The following is a 20,355-nucleotide window of genomic DNA, read 5'->3' as shown; positions in this document are numbered from 1 at the left end:
CGGTACATGAGGTTATCGAAGATCTGAATTGTTCAATCAATGGATCGAAATGTGCTCAGCTGGGAAAAGAAGATTGAGATCAGGATGGAACCGAGTGCCAACAGTGACGCAATCTTCTGCAAACGAGGAAATCATCAACAACGTAATGCTGTTTTGATGTGTTAATGTTGGCGACTCCACCTTGTTCTTTTTTTAGCTCTCTGGTTTCAGATTCCAATGGTCGGATGATAATGAGGAGATCATGACGCTCCATGCAGCCACTTCACGCCACCCAAACAAGCAGGCTGAGAGCAAGTACAGTAGTAATAGGTTTTATATATATATATATATATATATAAAATTTAAAAAAATATATTTATATATAAATATTGATTTCCAGTAAATGTCCATCGATCTGAAATTGTCAAGTAGGAATCTGTTGCAATTTCTGTTTTGCTCTCAAAAAGAAATCTGAAAGAAAATTCTCACATGCAGCTCACTCCAGACGGTAAGGCTGGAACTGGGATTCTAACCCTGAACCCCAGAAATGTGAGGCGCAAATGCGTCCCACTCTTCCAACATATTGACGTTGAGCGCCCTTTTTGTTTGTTGTTTTGTCCCCATAACCTAATTGGGTGGTTTCGACTTGAAGTTATCGACAATCATTGCAAAATGTGAGCCGATGTCTTGCGGGACACTTTGGCAACATCAAGTTGCATCATGACATCATGATGAAACAGGACCGGAAAATGTTGGCCGGCATTCCTTTCTATGATGTGATCTCAGGTGAGCACATCCTGATGTCTTGCAGAAGAAAAGGACACCCGCCCCTTTCCAACCATTGCACAAGCACAGGTGGGCAGGTAGGCTCCCTCCCACTCAATGGGGTGGGAAAACCCAGACGCCAGTCCACATAAAAATGAAGACGGCTGCTTTCTCCGACACATTGGAAACGAACACCCTCAAGGCAACAACACGAACCAGCATGCGAGGCCACGCTATCTTTCTCCTCAGCGGGCTGCTCATCCTCACCAGCTTCATGGCCGGCACGCATTCGGGTAAGACCCTAACTCTTGGAAGACACCGCCTTCTTCTATTTCTGCTGAAATCACCGATGACGTTTAAAACCATTTTTACCCTGTTTTTGCAGCCAGTTGCTGTTTGAAGTACATCAGGCGGGAGTTGCCATGCCAACGGGTGTCAGGCTACACATACCAGTCCATGGGAAAGTCCTGCGACATCAACGCTGTCATGTGAGTTGCCTTGACAACCATGAGAACACTCACATTCAATAGCTTTTGGTGACTATTGTCCATCTCAAGTTCTCAAGAGTCTGACTTTCTTTTTTTTGGGCCGAGTGAACCTGAAAAACGGTTTTAAATCATACCGTTTAGGTTCAAAGGTCCCATTCTCAAATTCCGTCCCCCAGATGACATCATTTATCAAAGTTTGGACAATGTTTGGAGCATTTTTATGTGATAGCAATAAAAAAAATTGGTTGATCAAAAGGAATAAACAACAACCACAAGTAAATCAAAGAATGGAGTAAAAAGTATGAGGTGCAACAAATTCCCTTTTTGAGGTCTACAAATGATTCCAAAGGTGCCGCGCACAATTGACATAATTTCATTTGGCAGGCGGGCGTTTGGGGGTTGGGTGTATGCAGATGTCTTTGGTTGCGTCATCTAGTTTTTGTTCACTGGTGTCTTGACTCACTCATTGGGAGTGAGTCAACACAAAGACAAAACGGGCCTCTTACGGAGACAAATTACATTGTAGTGGAATAAGTGGACCACGCATTGTGCAAACAAACTGATAGGAAACTTTGATGTGAGTTCAAAGTCAAATAAATGCAGATAGTGGCCTGCTTAAGCAGTTTTAAGAAATTTACTCTTGAGCGTGCGTCAGCGGGTTAACCATCAGCTAGCTGACACTCCTCCAGGCTGCTCATTAACACGCGTGCTGGTTCTTCCTGTTTTGCAGCCTTCACCTCCCCGGAAGGTTTTTGTGCGCCAATCCCGCCGCGAGCTGGACCCAACGAGTGATGCGCTGCATCGAGTGAGTAGGACGCGCGTCGACACGATTTTCTCAGAGTCGTTTCTGCGTCTGACTGAGGTTTTCCGTTCTAGTGAGCGTAGGAGGAAGAACACAAAGGCCCTTGAGGAATCCGCCACCACAGCGGCATGAAGTTGGACTATTTGCTTTGGTTGGAGATTCAACTGGACTTGACTGCTTTTGATGTGAAGACATATGTAAGCTCTGTTTTGTAAACAGCCAAGAGTAGCTATCCGAAGGTTCTCACATCTTCTCGTTTGAGAATTGACCTATTTGCTTTTCAAGTGTCTTTGGCGTTGTGCAGTTTTGGTTGTCTGCTTATTTATTAAAGAGACTTTTTTTGTACCACATGCATCCGTGTTGTTCCACTCAGTCGCTGCAATGACGTGACAGAATCTTGCTGCTCCGATGAGCCAATGCCACCTCGCCGGCAAACTTTGGGAACACTATTACACTGCCCCATTACAAAATAATAATAATCAAACAAAACATTTCACAGTTATAACATGACACCCATAACCAGCATTTTTCTTGATTTAGCAACACAGCAATAAATCTGTAAGATCAATTTCAAATGAGGACTGGTCAGTCTGATTTTGCTTTTGCGAGCGAATGGAATTTTTGTTTGGTTAGAGCAAACGTCGTCCGTCTGGCTGAATTTATAAGGCGGGGTTCAATCCAGTGATAAAATGCAATCAAAATCAAGCTCTTGAATTTGTGTGAATCCAGCCCCTCATTCCGTCTGTCTGTCCATTTGTCACCTTCTGCTCTACACGGTGAGCAGTAGCAGTTCCCCGCCGGGATTGTCTCTGGAGTGCAGAGCCTGCCGGAGCTTCTCCCAGAAGAGGTCGGTGCACTGGGCTGCCCGAGGCCAACTCAGGAAGGTCTGCTTCTTCACCAGCTTCCTCATGCGGTAATAAGGAGACAGCTCCCAGATGGGAATGTCCTCCAGGAAGACCAGGATGAGAACATCCCTGTGCTCATCAAACAGGCGGAAGCTGTCGGGACACAGTTAATCAGAGTGCCGTTGACGTGTCATGGTCATTAGCAGAGTTGGCAAAAGCTCTGAGTCACAAAAACCTGGTCTTCTTACCCGGCCACCTGAATCTCTCTGGAGCACCACTCGCTCTGCAAGTATTTGCGACTGATTATGCAGATGGCTTTTCTGCTGGCATAGATGGCGTCGGTGATGTTCTCCATGATGGGCTTCCCTGAAGAGTAAATAAAATGAGGCCAATGGCGACATCCTTTGGAGCACGGGTGATACTGCAATGAATGTAACCCTACCTGGCTCGAAGTCTCTGTGGTGCAGGCACAACTTCCAGCCTTGCTCCTCCTCAAGTTTGGGCACCAGCTCCCTGAATACCCAGTCCTCGTCGCCGGCATTGTAAGAGACGAAGGCGTCGTAGAGCGACTCAGGCTGCCTGCCGCGGAATTTTCGCTCGTGCAGCAAAGCCAGGAAGAGGTGATAGGCGTAGGCCAGCTGCCACCGCAGGAAGTGATAGATAAAGGACGACAACTGAAACAAGAGTACGGCCACGGTAGTGGAGATGAAGTAGATGAACTCTACATCCACCGAGCAGGATCGGATGTCGAGGTTCAGCAGCTTCATGCCTTTAAGGCTCGGGGGGTAGTTGCATACAAAGTTGTGGGCGTCAAAGACTTGGGTTTGACTTTCGTTCAACCACAGCAGGAACTGGGAGTTGTCGCACTCGCATAGGAAACTGTTCCCCTGAAGGTCCAAATACACCAGGGAAGGAAGGGCGTCCATCTGTTCCTTGGTGATGACCGAATACTGGTTCCTTCGTGCTTGGAGGAACTCGAGTTTGGTAAGGTTGGCCTCCTTCAGGAAATCGAGCGACCGGAGAGTGGTTCTTGAAATGTAGAGGCTGCGCAGGTTCTGGATGGGCTCAAACAAGCTGGGGGAGATATCGATGAACTCATTTGAGCTGATGTCAAGCTTCTGAAGCCCAGGCGTGTGCTTGAACGTGTCTTGGTGCAAGGAAGAGAGGAAGACGTTTCTCGTGTCGAAAATCTGAAGGTTGGTCAAACCCTGCAGAAAGTTGCGGGGCAGTTGGGACCTGCCTCTGCTGTGTTGGCCCGCCATGGCCAAGGTCTCCAGGCGAGAAAGCCCAGAGAACGGCGCCGCCGGCAACGGCAAACTGCTCTTGTACTTGATGCGATTGTCCAACAGACTTAACCGTCTTAAATTGGCCAGATCATTGAAAACGCCCGCGGTTATCTGTTGGATCTCGTTGGATTGCAGCAAAAGGTCGGTGAGCATCGTCAGGCCCACGAAAGAGCCGCTTTCAAGCTTTTCCAGTTGATTCCTCTGCAACGATAAGTTCTGGAGAGATCGCAAGCCCTCAAATGCTCCCATTTCGATAGCCGTGAGTTGATTATTATCTAGTTTCAGCTGTCTAAGATTCGGTAAGTATCTTTTAAATGCACTGGCCAGTTGAGTGATTCGATTGGTCTGCAATTTGAGGACCTCAAGCTTGGCCAGACCTTTGAAGACGCACTGGTGGAGGGTCGATATGTAGTTCTGATAAAGGCCGAGGATTCGGAGTTTGCCGAGATCGGCAAAGTCTTCGCAAGTGAGCGTGCTGATGTTATTGGAGCTCAGGTCCAGTTCTAGAAGTCTGGACAGATTCCTAACGGCGGGCGGGACTGAGGAGAGACTGTTCTGACTGAGAGTCAACCTCTTCAGATTTCTTAGGGCTCCAAAGGAGCCGTTGAGAACGTCTTTCATGCGATTGTCGGCCAAATCCAACTCGGTGACGGAGGAGCAGAGCCGAAGCAGACCGCCATCAAGCAGCCGAAGCTTGTTGCGTCTGAGTTGCAACTGAGTCAGTGTCGGGATGGTGCAGGACACGTCCAGCAGCTGCCTGAGGTCGCATTTCATGGCGTTCATCCGTAGATTGCTCAGCGAGAAGTTGACGCTCTGAAAAAGCGCCCCGGCGTCCTTCTGCGTCAAGTGAAGCCCGCCGATATCGAGCGAGTTCAGCCGTCCGAGAAGAGGCCCTCGGCCAACCTCCCACGACAACTTGTGCCTTCTCGGAGAACCCCCCACGTTCAGCCAAGTCAGGTTTTGGAAAACGTTGGCGCTGACGGCGAAGACGTCGATACGGTTCTGAGACAGATCGAGGTACGAGAGGCCCACGGTGTTGTTGGTCAGTTCCCAGGACTGGAAAATGGTGACATCGATTTTTTTGAGGAAGAGATACTTCAGATTGGGTAGATGCTGTATTGCGTAGTGGACCTGAGTCAAGCGCTGCAGTTTGTTGAATGACAGGTCCAAGACTGTCAAGTTTGTCAGGGGCTTGAAGGAGGAAGGGGCCACAGTTGTTATGACGTTGCTTGTTAGTCTCAGCTCGCTCAGGTTGCTCAAACCCTCAAACACATCTCCCAGTTGTGCCAGACGGTTATTATTCAGATTTAACTTTTGCAGCAAGCGCAGGTTGGCAAAGGTGCCTTTTTCGATCTGTGAAATGTTATTGCGCTTCAGGTCTAACTGCGTCAGGAGCGTGTAATTGAGGAAATCACCTGCTCGGAGCTTGGAGATTTTGTTCACGCCCAAGTCAAAGGTTTTGACCCACGCTGGGATGTCCCGGGGGACGGCTCGTAGCTTGCTGGCTGAGCAGATGGCGTTGTCGTTGCTTATTCGACAGTCCTTCAGTATGTATCCGGCGCAACAGTTGGCGCTCAGAGAGAAAACAAAACAAAAGCTCAACCACGAGAATCGTCCACTTCTGGGGTCATTACCATCATCCATCGTCCGAGAAGTCGCTCTAGGTCGTTGTTCCAAACGTACAAATTAGGTCCATTCAGAACGGGACATATTTGGAGAGCAATATGAATATATGGAGAGGCTCATCAAGGCTCTTCCACACTTCCCGAGCAGCTGGTAAATATAAGCGTCTGCGACACAAATGTCAAAGTTGTGTTTCTATGTGTGGGAATCCTGCTCTTCACTGTCACGCGTGAGGAAGTGAGAGCGTGTGGCCGCGGGATCTCTTCAACGGCTCACATGGGCCGAGAAAGTTTCGCGCCTCAGGCCGGAATATCCAGGGTTGCACAGTCCTTAAAACGAAAGGAGGAAGTTGCCCTTTGTTAAGTTTGATTTCTTATCAACTGGAAATAAAAGAGGAACTGCATACGATTTTACTCAGACCCACGGCTCTAAGATTAATTTGAGTCAAAGTGGGCCACCTTTTGATTGGATGTCGGACTCGTTCCACAGATTCACCACCAACACCATAGAACACTTTGGCCTGCTCTCAACCAATGGAATTCTTCCATCAGCAAATTCTCCACGGTCAAAAAAAAAAAAAGACTTCAAAAAAAGGTTTCTATAAAAAACTTCTAAAGTCAGTCCGTCAGCTTTGACAAAAAAAGGAATGACGAGAAAACCTCCGGTCAAACATTTCAATCAAAGCGACATCCGGATAACATTTTCAAAATAAAGCATGGTATTTCAGAATAATGAAATAAAGACAGCAGCAGTTACGCAAAGTGTGAGGAAAAGGCCTCGAAGGTTCACAATCCATTTTCACTTGTTTGTAAAGACTCAAAGGATCGAATCTTTGATGCGTCGCTTGAATGAGGAAGGAGAAAAGAGAAGGGACAACCCGCAGGACGTGACGTCATCGCAGTCCCTTGAGAGGGCTGATCAAGACTCTCATCAAAACAGAAAATTATATTTGTTTGGAAGAGCAGGGCTTTTGCTAAAGTCGGTTGGGGAGCGTCGTTTAGACAAAAGTAGTGCTTCTGGCGTTTTCGGGCAATTAAAGCTTTTTTTGTAGGGTAAGCATAAGGGGGGGCAGTCACTGTTGATCATTGCTGCTATTCTTGATGCAGTCACTGTTCATCATCATTGCCATTCATCATGCGGCAAGCATGAAAGGGGACGTTGCAAATACCTTCATGGGAGTTCCCCATGGAGAAGTGGGAGGGGGGGAGCGGGAGTTGCGACTCGCCTCTGCACCCCGGAGGGAGAACGAGGAGGAGGTCAGCTGAGGATTCGTTATGGTTCCCACACAAGGCAGCCGAAGGTGGTGTTTCCCTCCCTCGCACGCGCACGGCGAAGACCTCTGGAGGATGACATCTTCCCTCCGCCCGATCTGCCTCGCTACGTTGCCTCACAGTCATCATGTGCGTGAGTGAGGAACCACCCACCAGGCGCGTGCGCAGCCAAAGAGAGAGAGAGAGAGAGGGAATGCGTGTGACTTCTCGATGCCACTCTCGCACACACACCTCCGCACGCATGCACGCGCCTCATCTCGCCGTCTCCCGTTGCCAGGAGAGGAGCCACGACGCGGGCGCGCACAGCAGCTCAGGAATGTAGCCCGGCATCGGCAGACGGCCGCAGCCTGACGCCACGCGCGCCGCTGCGCTAACGGGAGCAGAGGAGGGGAGTTACCTGGTGGAGGGGGAAACAGGAGAGTGGGGCGCACGATTTTTTTCCTTTTGGGAGGGGGGGAGACAGGACGGGGGGGAAGGCGCAAAGTTGACCCAATGGCGCTGGTGATGGAGCCGGTCAGCAAGTGGACGGCCAGCCAGGTGGTGGACTGGATGAAAGGTACATTGAGAATCGCCGCCCCGTTTAGCCTTCGCAACATCGGCTCGCGCACCTTTTGGGAGATTCTCACTCGTGCCGATTACAATGACAATATTTGAAGTATAGAGGGTCCTCAGATCATGTGACAGGGGTCCTTTTTAGTCCAGATGCGCATGTCGTGTCAGAAGGCAACGTCAGCTGTCGTTCTCCGCGAGTGGTTCATTTGCGCACATCGTTCAAAGCTTCGTGTGCAAAGTCTCTTCCGTACATGTGCGCTAAGCATCGCGGCCGATGTTACTTCAGCGACACGAGTCACGACCGATGGCGCCAATATCGGTCTCGCACAGTCCGACTATATCACGACGTAGCTTAAAGCAATATCAAGCCGTGATGAAGCAGTGAATGGCAGAAGGCCAGACTTTTTTGCTAGCGGCTTTTTTGAGAGAACAAAGCTTCCTCGACTCCCATTTCACAGTAGATGACAGCTTGCGGCCGTGCATAATTCAGCCGCCGTCCGCCGGCGCCACAAAACTGTCTTCGAGTCGACCTGTTGCTGAAAAGAACACAGCAGAATTTGGAGAGCCGACTGAATGAACGCAACAAAAGGAGACTCCTAAGTCCGATAAGTCCACAACGTCAGGCATGTTAGCCAAGCGCTATGAATCAAGCTAGTGAATCAAAAAGTTGCAGTCATAAAGTAAGTCACTCGACTGTGATATTAAAGTTGAAGGGTGCAAAAAAGGCTTCTAATTTTCATTTGATTCCTTTCTCTTATTATTCATGTCAGAGCGGAGGCAGACAGGACTTGTTTGATGGACATCATAAAGTGTGCACTCTTTGAAATGATACTTGCTCCATTATTGGCAAAGGCTACGGCTTGTTTAGCAAACAGCAGACCTACATGTCAAAATAATAGCAGAGCCAAGACGTCGAATATTGATGGATAAAAATCAGGTCAAGGATGCCTCACTCGGTGACGTGCAAACAGTCATCGTGAGCGACATTGCCACTTTGTTCCGCGAGGGACCCGCTTGCTCATGTGCATATGGTGTGTGTGTGTGTGTGTGTGCTCGGCATGTGGGCGTATGGCGAGTTGTTGGTCTCCGAGCGTCTGTGCTCAACAGCTGACGAGAGCAACGGCTGCCCGAACCCAACAGAACAGAAGGCCACCGGCGGGGCGTGCATACAACGCGCTCCAGAACACGCGTGTGCCGTGCCTTCCTCTGCTATTTGATCCATGTCGGGCCTCTCGGGTGTGTCTGCAACACGGGGGAACGGGAGACACCATGTGTGTTTTTTGTGTGACGATGACGCTTGTGTCAAGAGCACAAAAGGCGCAAACGTTTTGACGTGTGCTGTATGGAAGTGTTGCATCAGCTGACGAGTCGCAAATGGGTTTAGCCCGGGCCGGTAAGGGAACTTGGCACTTTCAACTACGACCGCAACTTGTCAAAAATCTCGATACCGTCCTGCTGCGCTTGCAGCTTTGCCCCCTATTAAACTTTCATGTCACAAGGTGGTACTGTCCACCTTTTAAACGTTCAAGGAGTTGCTGCGCGTGTGCGTGCACGCGTGTGGGAGTTTGGCTGGCCTGCTCTTGTGCAAAGTGTGCATCCGTGGGAGTGGAGTGCGTGAGTCAGATCTGAATCATGCATTTTGCAGTGGCGCATGCTCACGGTGTTCCGTAGGCAAATATGAAATCTCCCACCTTTGCCTTAAGTCCTGCAAAAGGCTGGCCGTGCAGGTGGGCTGGCCAAATGGCGGCCATCTTGAAACTGTACATGCTACACATTTTTATGGGACAATTTGTCTGGTGTTTAGCGGGATACTTTTAAACACTCTAGGGAACTGCCTGTAAATAAGACTTTTTTTATGGTCTATATTGCGGCTGTGCCTGCAACCCCATGAATGAGGAAGGATTTGTATTTTCATTTAGGATGGAGTTGTCCATGGGGGGGGCTGCAATTTACCAGCCGCTTGAAGAACTGCCTTGCTCATTCTTTCCTCCCTTGTGTTTGCAAGTGGCTTGGAGGGCTTGTGACTGATGAGTGAGTTATGGAGCTGGGGCTTGGAGCAGCAGGGGAAATCAATGCTCCTGCCTTCACTGAAGGACCGTGTGTGCGTACGTGAACGAGTGGGTGTGGGTACTTGCCCTCCAACAGGCGTGTTTATTCGCAGGTCAGAGGATGGATATATTCATTGGTTCGGCAGGCGGGCGCAGAAGCCCCGTGGGCACGTTTTCTTCGCCCGAGAGCACAAATGCACCTGAAATCACACAAGACACCACGTTGGCAAGTGCTACAACAAAAAGCTGCCTGACCTTTGTTATTTTGGACCAACTTTTCACTTTGACTTGAGATTTGATCAAACACACAATCTTTCCGTTTAGTGACGAGTCTGCAAGCAACAGATTCAACACAAATGGTGCAGTGGCACACGTAGACAGACAATATAAAAATAGCCAGATGCGTGGGTTCTTTGTCCTCGACGTAGAAGAGCTAATATTAGCAATGTTGCAGGCTTGGATGACTGCCTGCAGCAGTACGTGTGCATGTTTGAACATGGCGGCGTGTGCGGCGAGAAGCTGCTGAGGATCAGCCACGCCGAACTGGAGGACCTGGGAGTGTCCCGCATTGGACACCAGGAGCTCATACTGGAGGCCGTCGACCTGCTCTGTGCGCTGGTAAGGTGTCCGATGCAGGCGCGGCTTTTCTTTATAACAGAAGAATACAACACGGGTCACCTTGGCGCATCACGCAGAACTCTGGCCTGGAGACGGAGAGCGTTAGGACGCTGGCACACAAGCTGGGCGCCTCGGCCAAAAACTTGCAGAACTTCATTTCGGGCCGCCGTCGCGGCAGCCAATCGGAGAGCAGGACGTCGCGACGCCTCCCTAACGACCTGCTCACCTCTGTGGTTGACCTGATCGCCGCCGCCAAGAGCCTGCTGGCCTGGCTGGACAGGTGAGAGCGAGATCTTATAGGCGGCTACCAAGCTTTACCGGTGGACGCCATTTACTTGTCGTTTGGGCTATTTGCTTAGAAGTCGTCAGAGTGCCCCCCAATCGGACGTCCCGTCAACCATGAGCTTCTTTCGTTTCTCTGCAGGTCTCCTTTCGCCGCGGTGGCCGACTACTCGGTAACGCGAAATAACGTCATCCAGCTCTGTCTGGAGCTCACCACCATCGTGCAGCAGGTTCGTATACGTGCGGACGAGCCGAGCTGAGAGGCGAAGACGTGGTTGACGCTGCGATTGTGTGCCCCTCAGGACTGTACGGTGTTTGAGACGGAGAATAAAATCCTGCACGTGGTGAGTCGGCCTTCGCATTCGAGTCAGCGCTGACGATGCCGGTTCAGAAAAATCTCTCGCTTGAGTGCCTTGTTCTCATCTCATCGGCACGTATTTTGCAAATAGGGATGATGTCATCCATCTGGCGTTCATATTTAATACACCTGCGTATGTTCACCCGCTTTTGGGGTGAATGTCTCGAGTTATTCCAACAGCTCGGAGCTTTGCCGCCACACCTCGCTTGGTTAAGTCGCCGACCGAAGGTCCTCTAAAGTGTTCTCGCCTCTCGTTCGGTCCGCTCCAGTGCAAGACTCTGTCCGAAGTGTGCGAGCACATCGTGCGCGTGTCGTCGGACCCGCCTGCGTCTCAGTCGGCCCATCTGGAGCTGGTCCGCCTCGCCAACGTCAAAGCCTCTGAAGGCCTGGTAAATATGCCGCTTCGATCAGGCGGGGCAAATGACGAATTGCTCTATTCCAAAAGCAATGTCTTCGCCACCAGGGGATGTACATCAAGTCAACCTACGACGGGCTCCATGTCATCACGGGGACCACGGAAGGGGTGAGAAGCGGCACTCAAACAGACGAATGACTCGTTTCCAGGCTGACGTCATATCGGGTTGCACGGCGATGACGGGAGAGTGCACAGATCAATACGCTTGCCGTGCACTCACGCGTTTCCCGTTTGTTCTAGTCTCCGGCTGACCGCTGCAAGAAGATCCACGCGGGGGATGAAGTCATTCAAGTTAATCACCAGACTGTGGTGGGTTTGCACACGTGCGCATTTTAACGTCTGGAGGTGAACATAAAATAATTTCACAAGGGGCAGGTTACGTAAGAAAGCTCTCGAGCTAGCCCGCCACCTCCGCCTGCAATCATCCCGACTGCCTGACGCCCAGCCGCCCGCATCTCTGCGCCTTCTGCAGGTGGGCTGGCAGCTGCGCAACCTGGTGGGCTCGCTGCGGGCCGACAAGGGCTCGGTGTCGCTAACGCTGAAGAAGCGGCCCCAGAGCACGCTGGGCTCCGCCCCGGCGCTGCTCAAAAACATGCGCTGGAAGCCACTGGCCCTACAGGTGGGTCGCTATCTATTATAGACTTGATGAAAATGAAAAAAAACGCGCTGACCCACTTTGGTGCCTCGCGGGCCTCGGCTTAAGTGTGTAATTAGGACATCGCGCCGGTTTTGTTTGCGCAACGAATCATATCAGCGGGAACGGGTTACACTGATAAGCCGCCATCCGTTTCAATTATAGACATAGAGGCGGTTTTGCCTGACCCGTGTGTAACGTTTCTGGAAATGTCCGTGAAAAACGGTCATCTTGCCTTTTCAGAACTTGTTGATCAATTTTCAACGGCTCCGTATTTTCCATTTTCCAGCCGACCGGAAGCCCGGGCAGCGGCTCGGCCACACCATCGGGGACCCCCACCAAGACCTCGGCCCTCCAGGAACTTTACATTCCACCTCCGCCCGCGGAGCCTTACGCGCCCAGGTCTGTCGAGGAAGACTTTGGGTAACGGCAACGTTCGATCATTCCAGAGCCTCTGTGTGTCTCCTTTGACTCAGAGACGAGACGGTCGCCTCGGACGAGGCATCTCGCGGCCACAGCAGCGCGGCCAAACGATCGCATTCGCCCAACTCCTTTCTGGATCAAGAATCCCGGCGGCGAGAAGAGGACGAGCCGCTTTACTGCACCGCGCCGACATACGGTACGCGCTTATTAATCGGATCGCTGAGGCGGCGCCTTCGTTCTCATTCTCCCGAATCGAGCCACTGGACAGAAACGATAGGCAGAGTGAGGTTCTCACTTGCCACTTGTGGCCGCTTGCAGGCAGGCTCAGGCCCATTTCCATGCCTGCAGAGTGCAACTGGGGGGGCGACTATGAAGACCCCGCCGAGGTTCACAGAGAAAGCCGCAGAGGTAAGTCGGTGTTTGCGCACCGGCTTGTCATAGGCTCCCGTCACAAGACACGATTCGAAGATCAGCGGCTGTAGCAAACCGTTTGGCACTTAACATTCTTCTTCATCAACCAGAATCCAACCCTCTATTGCCACTGACGCATATATTCGTCAAGTATGGTTGGTCGTGACGCTCGTGAGGGGGAGACACGCCAACGCCTCGCACTTGAGCAGAGTACGTTCATGTGTACTACGTAGAACAAAGATTTTGCATCACCGTACCTGTTCACAGGCGCTGTGGTAGATCTGAAAACTAAATATCTAGATTTGGCCATCAAAAGCCAGCAAATATTAGCATTAAAGTCAGCATCCGCGCTAGTTTTCTCTGCTACTTGGGCAGAAACCGCGAGCTTTGGTGAAATCAACCAGTTGGAGATCAGTACACCTTCATGTTCTCTAATTCCCTGTGTGATTTGCGTAAGCCACAACAGGGCGAGGGGACAGGAGATGGCGCAAAGGCAAAAAAAAAAAATCAAAGACAGGCTGGCTGCCGGCTGCATAGATAAAAATATTATCCGTACTAGCAGACAGAAAACTAAAGAGGAAAGGAGGGGAAGAAAAAGACGATTCTGCCTGACCTCCACACGAATCACTCGCACTGTTGCCACGACAACGCCGACAGCTCTTGTCGCTTCTCTTGGCCGCTCGCTCGTTGCCTAGCAACCAGGCCGCGGCAGGTATCCCGGAGGTAGCCTTGGACGAGAACCTGCAAACATACACGCGTCATCATTTGGCCCATTTTCCACACGAGCGTCATTCCATCCGTTTGGGACCAAGAAGAGCCTCCTCAAAATGAACCAAGTGCCCCTGAAAGGCGCTGCAATTGGCTGCCCGTTTCCACAGAGGCATCGCTGCTGCGTTACGTGGGCCTGACGGGTGGCGGGGCGCGAGAGCGGACCGCGCCCGACGTCTACGCCTCCCACACGGCCCGTCCGGGCAAGCGGAGCGATGACACGGCCGGGCGCGCCAAGCGGCGGAGCCACCACAGTCAGAGTCCCTCTCACTACATTCTCCAAGTCAATCAGAGAGAGTCGCCACCCAGAGACCCCGCCTCCATTTACCATGTAAGTCCTTATACCACTTTTTTTCAGACTGACACCACTATTGAGTACTCTCCAGTATCGATACCATTGGTACTTATCATACAAAAAAAATCGAATTAGCACAATGATAGATAATGCTATGACACATAGCAGCAGAGTAGCACCAACTACTGGCAAGGCAGACTTTCAAGGTCAGACTTTTTTTAGGTATCGGTGACCGATCTCGCCATTTGAGACTTGATACCTTGAAATAAGGCCGGTATCATCTTCTCTCCTCTGGATTCCTTGATATCTACCACATTTACTAGCCAAGATGCTTTGCAACCAGAAAGGTCGGCGAGACATTCAACAACCCTCTCAGTCTCTCCCTTTTTCTTGTTTCTCTGACAGACGTATCAACAGGCCTCCTCGCTGCAGAAAAAGACACGCAGGAAGAATAAAGGTAAGCCAGGAAGCGAGCTGTTGGCTTTTTTTTATCTTCCGTCAAGCAACCGCTTTGCTGCTTTAGTCTCAGATGAATTAAAAGGAGCGGAGTGAAACATGGAGCGAGCATTCGTCATTCTCTGCTGACGTTAACGCAGCCGTCACCGGCGCTCGATGAGCAACCCTGCCAGCGAATTGACGTTTGGCAGCGGACGCCTGCGTCGGGATGCCTGTCACTCCCTAATAACCAAATGAAACACCATAAATCTTTCACGACTTCTCAACAGACGTGAGATATAAATGTGTAAATCAAAGGCAAGCAAATGATGGCAAAACATTGCCAATTTAACAACAGTTTGGCACCAATAAAGGAGATAACCATACGAAATCAGCGTTTCCCAATCTTAATTAACCCAAAGCACATATTTAACTAATTGTTCCCCCTGTCACTATATATCTCTAGCATGCAAAGATAAATGCAAATGTAATACTGTTACAGTGAAATTGGATGATTTTTTTTGAAGGTCTCGCACAGCACAGTGGTTGGCAACCACTGTATGAAATGAATACATCACTGAATGTGTCAATTATATTGTTGCAAATGCACAATATCTGATACCCACTTCCTCACGCCAACAGAATGTGTCACACGTGCAGCCAGAAAGAAAAGAACTACATTACACATTATACTGCACGAATTAGTGCCATTCATTACATGACAAAAGCAACAACAAGAAGGCTTACATAAAAATACATCAAACTCACCACAACTGCAGAATACAGCTCATTTTTCGTTTTCCACCTTTACTCCTGTGGAGTTATTTGTGAGTCCTTTTGTTGTGTAATACATATACTCAAACGTCCTTGTAAAAAAAGGTCGACAAAAAAAGGAATTAATACGAGGGAAAAACGAGAAGAAAAACGTACGAAAACTAAGCTATGGATTAGCTAATGGTTAGCTGACAAAAGGCTGACAAATAAAGGAATTAATACTGGGAAAGGAGGGGGAAAAAAGAGAACAAACTTACGAAAACTAAGCTAACGATTAGCTAATGGTTAGCTGCACTCGGTAAAGTGTCGAACTGTCCAATCAAAGGACAGGGAAGTAGTGACGTCAGCGAACACCTGTTCTCCCGCCCCATCTTGATATGCTCAAATTCGATTGGCTAAAATTACTGCCATTAGTAGAAGACATATATAAAAACAAGTATAAAAAACGAAAAAATAGTAGTGAGTAATAATGATGGAAACGATAATCCCGAATTTTAGCTTGTGTTCGAAAAACATGAAAACATGCTCACGCATATTTGATACATTTAAATCGCGAGTTTCAAGGAAATTAGTTATTTTAAATAAATTGGTTAATTATTCAATTTATTTGGCATTCTCTCCACAACATATCCTTGTATTTTCATATATCTAATTCATGTTTCTCCCGCTAATACATGATTTTGAAATGTATTTATTCAATTGAGTGTGTTGTGGTTAGAAGGCATTTTATTATTTTTAACAGAATGCATTATTATTACTGTCACTTTTTCCTCCTTGGGTTCCCGCTGGCCTTTTGGTTGGTTTCACCATCTGCTCAAAGCTCCATCCGCATGTTTCAGCAGAGTGTGTTTGTTTACAAAACTGTGACGAAAGCTTGCAAATGAACATGATCAAATCTAAGCCCTTCTTCCGCTAAGTAGGCAATGAAATGTTATTCAGACTTTTTTTTCTGTGGCCGCAAGCCGGAGCACATAACCTGAATTAAATAGGCTGACGTTGTGCTTTTCTACAAGCAAAATAATAAACATGCCATTAAAATAATACTTAAAAATGAGCATTGTTGTCTCTGTGAAGCTGTTGCGTGTCCCTTGTTGGATTTCAATGGCTTGTAAACCTTCTGTCGTGGCCCTCGAGTTTACGTTATGCACTGTAAACTCATTCCAAGTTAGTTAGTTTTGCCTATTTTCAGCACTATTGCAATCTGCTCTTTGCACTGAAATAAATGGATGACTTGGCTCCCTGGCCGCTGCAGGCCCTAATGAGGAGTCCGCTGTGAAAAATGTTTCTCAATTCTTACAGCGAAAGAAAAGCAGCCCTCTCCTCTCCGAGCTATGAAACACACCCTGGCCTACTGCAGTGCAGTGATTTTGTCAAACCCAGAAACGCAACTACTGCAAATTCGCACGTGAACATTTCTCTTTGTTCCAGGCCGAAGTTTGGCCGGCCTGAGCCGCCGGCGCGTTTCCTGCAAGGCGCTGGGCCGAGGCGACTGCGAGGGCTGGTTGTGGCGCAAGAGAGATGCCAAGGGTTACTTTTCTCATAAATGGAAGAAGTACTGGTTCGTTCTGAAGGACACCTGCCTCTACTGGTACATCAACAAGGAGGTACGATCGCTCCGGGGCTTTAACAGCCGCCGAGCCGCTCGAGTTAAAACATTTTGCTCAAATGAGACACTCGGGACGTGTCCTGAAAAGACTGCGGCGAATTTAGAACATCTCATGTTTCAAACAAACACACAGCGCTGTTTTTGAGGTGTAATATTTGCGCTTTGCTGCCCATCATCTCATTAGGAATCATCTCTTGTGTGCAGGATGAGAAAGCAGAGGGCTTTGTCAGTCTGCCAGAGTTTAAAATCGATCGCGCAAGTGAATGCCGAAAGAAGTAGTAAGTGAACACAAGCCAATACGCCAATGTCCATGTCTGTTTGTGTATGTGTGTGTCTTACTGTATTTGTGCCTGCCCACCAGCGCATTCAAAGCATGCCACCCCAAGGTCAAGAGCTTCTTCTTTGCGGCGGACGGCGTGGACGACATGAACAGGTCACCAAACCCTCCACCATGTCAAAAGTCGCCAAACATTTGCCATCCGCCCGCTGCCAGATGTTTGCAAACACGATATGTTCTCGACATCATCTACGTTATTCTCTACACGCTCGGCCCCAACGCCTTTGTCTTTGCGACCCTCAGGTGGCTGAGTCGACTCAACACGGCTGCTGTGGGCTACGCGGAGAGAGAGAGGATTCGCCAAGAGCAGGGTGAGCCTTCATTGATGCTGCCATGTCGCAATTCTCACCCCAATTTATACGTCACTAATCGACACAGAGGTCAAGTCGTCACAAGAGAATACGATTTCCTTCGCGAGACAGCAGGAGGGGCGACGCCACACATCAAACGAGTATCCCTCGGCTTTTTATGTTAGAAGGATTTGACTGACAAATGTGATGACACAGCAGATAAATTTGTCCATACGGTGGAATATATCGCGTTGGCAACGGTGTTGGGCTTGAAATTCAGAAGGATGGCTACTTTAAGCCTGCGAATGTGCCTCGTGGCTTTCTCGTAGATTACTGGAGCGAGAGCGAGCACGAGGACGACGCCACCTCCAGCCCCAAACAGGACAGCCCCCCACCTCCGTACGATACCTACCCGCGGCCCCCGTCGGTGAGTTGTGCACAGCCCATATATGGTGAAGCCACATTTATTGACCCGCCCCCAAATCGGTGAAAATTCGCAACATAAAAACATCGCCTGAAACAAATTAATGGCTTCACCGTTTATTTCAATGGGAACTGATGATTTGAGATACGATCAATGCACTCAATGCAGAGTAAAAAGACATAAGAAGTACCACCATCTTTTTTTCCAGATGAGCGCTTACGTAGAAGGCCGAACTACGCGACTGTCGTCCACCGAGACGTCGCGGTCCCGCTCGTCTCAGGAGGACTTTCTCTGCGGCGAGCCCACGGCCACGGCCGCCGAGCCTCAGTACCACCCCGGCCCTCTCGGGGGCGGCGCCGTGCACGGCGGCAGGAGGCCGGGTGGCAGCAGCAGCAGCGGCGACCTGGGGTACCGATGTGACCCCGCAGAGGTGTTTGTCAATTCACGGATTTTTCTTACTTTTCGGAATGCCCTTCCTCTTCTATGCAGCGTAAAATTTGGACTCTCCTCTTAATACCAATGTCCTCCGCAGTACCGCTCCAGTCCCGCAGGGGGCAGTAGCGAGACGGGCTCACCTGGCCGCTCGTCCTCGTCTCAGAGACGTTCCTGGCAGGACTTGATTGAGACGCCGCTGACGGAAGCAGGACTGCACTACCTGCAGACGGGACCGCTAGGTAACACCGGATCATTTGCATGCCATTTGGACTTTGGGGCGGAGTTAGGGCAATGTGACAAAGCAACTCACTTTCTTGCTATTTACTTTTACGCCCCCCGTTATTAGGTAAAAAGTAACCCACAACAAATCGCATGACTTGTTACAACATCATTGGAAACTTCCGAAAAGATTGGGATTCCCTCGAGACCAGCGTCTCTCCACCTATCTGCTTCTTTAATCCGGATCCGAGTATTTGCATACAGGTGCCATTTTCCCTAAAATATCCCTGAGCCTCATCTCCTCCGTCTTCCAGAGGATGCCGTATTTGCCGAGCCAAGCCCGGCCGGCCCGACGCCTGTCTCGGCCTCGGCCGTCTACACGCTTCCTGCGCCGAGGAATGTACCGTTGCCCGTGGCGATGCAGAGGCTGATCCCTATGGCAACGCAAGGAGGGAAACCTCGCAGCTTCACGCTGCCACGCGACAGCAACCTACATGCGCTGCTGGCGCCTCCTGCCATGGACGAGCAGCACACGCACAACAGTAAGGGGGGGAGGGTAGGACGGGGGTAATGAATTCAACGTAGAAGTCCCGTTTGTGACAGAAAAACGTTGTCTGTGCCCCAAGTTGGCAGCGAAGGGGCGTCCCTGGGCGACCTGTTCCGCGCTTGCGAGCAGGGCGGCGTGTGTCCCCTCGGACGGGAGTCCGAGGCCAAAGGCCAGTCCCGCTTCAGGCAGTCTTTTCTGCAGCGGGCTGCAGACCCGCAGCTCAACGAGCGCCTGCACCGCCTACGCATCTTGAGCTCCACGCTGAAGGTCGGTGCGCACCACATCGTCCAAACTATTATATGAAAAATAATCACATTTTAGGCGAGCATTGGGAACCGTATGGCTTACTTACATCATCAATGAAAAAAAAAAAGCAATGAGTTCCTTCTTACTCATAAATTTGTTGATGATAAAAGCTTGCACCCTGACACGCTGTTCGTGCATTTGTGTGTGCAATGTTAGCGTCTCTAACTTGTGCTCAGCTTTGCGAGCTCGTCTGTGCTGCCGTGTGCCGTCTGATGCATTTCGGATGGTTGGGGGAGCTTCACTTGTCGGTCTTGTGGCTTCAGGATTTGTGGCTTTTTGTCGGGGAGGGCTCTGGCTTCCATGTTTGGACTAGGATTGCGGATGTCTGACACCTTACAAACATCAGACGTCCCCAAACTTTGTGTCTGTCTTGCTTTCCGTGTGTCTGCGTTTTGAAGATGGCACGCTTTGTCAGACACCCCGCACCACCTAAAAAAAAAAAACAACTCAAACACCTGCGCTCCCCTCCTGTGTTTGTGCGTAGGACAGAGAGGGGCAGCTAGCCCTGATTGAAAGGCTCTTGGCCCGCCCCCAGCTGTCGTCCGCAGAGTTCCAGGACTGGAAGCGAGCTTATCAGGAGCACTTCTCACAGATGCCAAACGAGGCCGACGAGCCCGAGTCCGGGTCCGGGCCCGAGGCCGAGTCTGGGCCTGAGGCCGAGCCCGAGCCCGGGCCGCCGTCGACGCCCTCGCTCTCCCACACACACTCCTATATCGAGACGCATGTCTGATGCGTGAGGAGCAGCCACCGCAGAGTGTTGACTTAGCAGGAAGTGATGTCATGAGCCCGGCCGCAGGCCCTGGCGTGATTGGCAGAGTTGAATGTCATCGTTTGGAGCGGGAAGAAGTCATTTTCAACACGCTTTGGGTGTCATTTGTTTTCAGTTAGCATCCAAGACCAAAACATATATTTAAATGGAATGGACAAAAATGGGACAAAAATTATAATATAAAAAAAAAAATCAATTGAATATGGACAGAATGCAAAGGAGAGTGAATACTTTTCCCGGATCATTCGTTGTCCAGTGTATTTTTAAATCGCATCAATGTTATGAAATGGCACATCCAATTCAGCCAGAACATTAGGCACGCCAAGGCATCTTACCATGTCTAACATTAG

At 49.9% G+C, this 20,355-nt stretch overlaps 3 protein-coding genes across 3 annotated transcripts; 2 read left to right on the top strand and 1 right to left on the bottom strand.

Moving 5' to 3' along the window:
* Positions 1-883: 883 nt before the first annotated feature.
* On the top strand, positions 884-2,384 carry ccl20b (chemokine (C-C motif) ligand 20b). The gene is made up of 4 exons (XM_037280124.1): positions 884-1,037; positions 1,130-1,232; positions 1,963-2,037; positions 2,109-2,384. The coding sequence occupies exons 1-4, from the start codon at positions 899-901 to the stop codon at positions 2,164-2,166; spliced, it is 375 nt and encodes a 124-aa protein (XP_037136019.1). The 5' UTR covers positions 884-898; the 3' UTR covers positions 2,167-2,384.
* On the bottom strand, positions 1,424-6,807 carry tlr22 (toll-like receptor 22). The gene is made up of 3 exons (XM_037280117.1): positions 3,322-6,807; positions 3,128-3,245; positions 1,424-3,032 (listed from the first exon to the last, which is right to left on the bottom strand). The coding sequence occupies exons 1-3, from the start codon at positions 5,807-5,809 to the stop codon at positions 2,804-2,806; spliced, it is 2,835 nt and encodes a 944-aa protein (XP_037136012.1). The 5' UTR covers positions 5,810-6,807; the 3' UTR covers positions 1,424-2,803.
* A 195-nt stretch (positions 6,808-7,002) lies between these two features.
* On the top strand, positions 7,003-20,333 carry cnksr2a (connector enhancer of kinase suppressor of Ras 2a). The gene is made up of 24 exons (XM_037280113.1): positions 7,003-7,615; positions 10,114-10,277; positions 10,355-10,557; positions 10,702-10,789; positions 10,862-10,903; positions 11,187-11,306; positions 11,381-11,440; positions 11,573-11,641; positions 11,805-11,951; positions 12,256-12,368; positions 12,443-12,585; positions 12,708-12,797; positions 13,679-13,899; positions 14,269-14,320; positions 16,501-16,676; positions 16,883-16,956; positions 17,040-17,111; positions 17,259-17,326; positions 17,635-17,732; positions 17,938-18,159; positions 18,262-18,403; positions 18,698-18,925; positions 19,010-19,197; positions 19,721-20,333. The coding sequence occupies exons 1-24, from the start codon at positions 7,552-7,554 to the stop codon at positions 19,964-19,966; spliced, it is 3,090 nt and encodes a 1,029-aa protein (XP_037136008.1). The 5' UTR covers positions 7,003-7,551; the 3' UTR covers positions 19,967-20,333.
* Positions 20,334-20,355: the final 22 nt, after the last annotated feature.

Source organism: Syngnathus acus, chromosome 20, assembly GCF_901709675.1.
Source record: "Syngnathus acus chromosome 20, fSynAcu1.2, whole genome shotgun sequence".
NCBI classification, from domain to species: domain Eukaryota; kingdom Metazoa; phylum Chordata; class Actinopteri; order Syngnathiformes; family Syngnathidae; genus Syngnathus; species Syngnathus acus.
Note: the sequence above shows the minus strand (reverse complement) of the source record. Positions and strands in the feature narration are given on the sequence as shown.

Coding starts and splice junctions, on each gene's coding strand:
- tlr22 (XM_037280117.1), bottom strand. CDS start 5,809: ATGGATGATGGTAATGACCCCAGAAGTGGACGATTCTCGTGGTTGAGC. Junction 3,246..3,321: donor CCACAGAGACTTCGAGCCAG/GTAGGGTTACAT, acceptor TTTACTCTTCAG/GGAAGCCCATCATGGAGAAC. Junction 3,033..3,127: donor AGAGAGATTCAGGTGGCCGG/GTAAGAAGACCA, acceptor GTGTCCCGACAG/CTTCCGCCTGTTTGATGAGC.
- cnksr2a (XM_037280113.1), top strand. CDS start 7,552: ATGGCGCTGGTGATGGAGCCGGTCAGCAAGTGGACGGCCAGCCAGGTG. Junction 10,558..10,701: donor CTGCTGGCCTGGCTGGACAG/GTGAGAGCGAGA, acceptor GTTTCTCTGCAG/GTCTCCTTTCGCCGCGGTGG. Junction 11,441..11,572: donor TCACGGGGACCACGGAAGGG/GTGAGAAGCGGC, acceptor CGTTTGTTCTAG/TCTCCGGCTGACCGCTGCAA.
- ccl20b (XM_037280124.1), top strand. CDS start 899: ATGAAGACGGCTGCTTTCTCCGACACATTGGAAACGAACACCCTCAAG. Junction 1,038..1,129: donor CATGGCCGGCACGCATTCGG/GTAAGACCCTAA, acceptor CTGTTTTTGCAG/CCAGTTGCTGTTTGAAGTAC. Junction 2,038..2,108: donor CGAGTGATGCGCTGCATCGA/GTGAGTAGGACG, acceptor TTTCCGTTCTAG/TGAGCGTAGGAGGAAGAACA.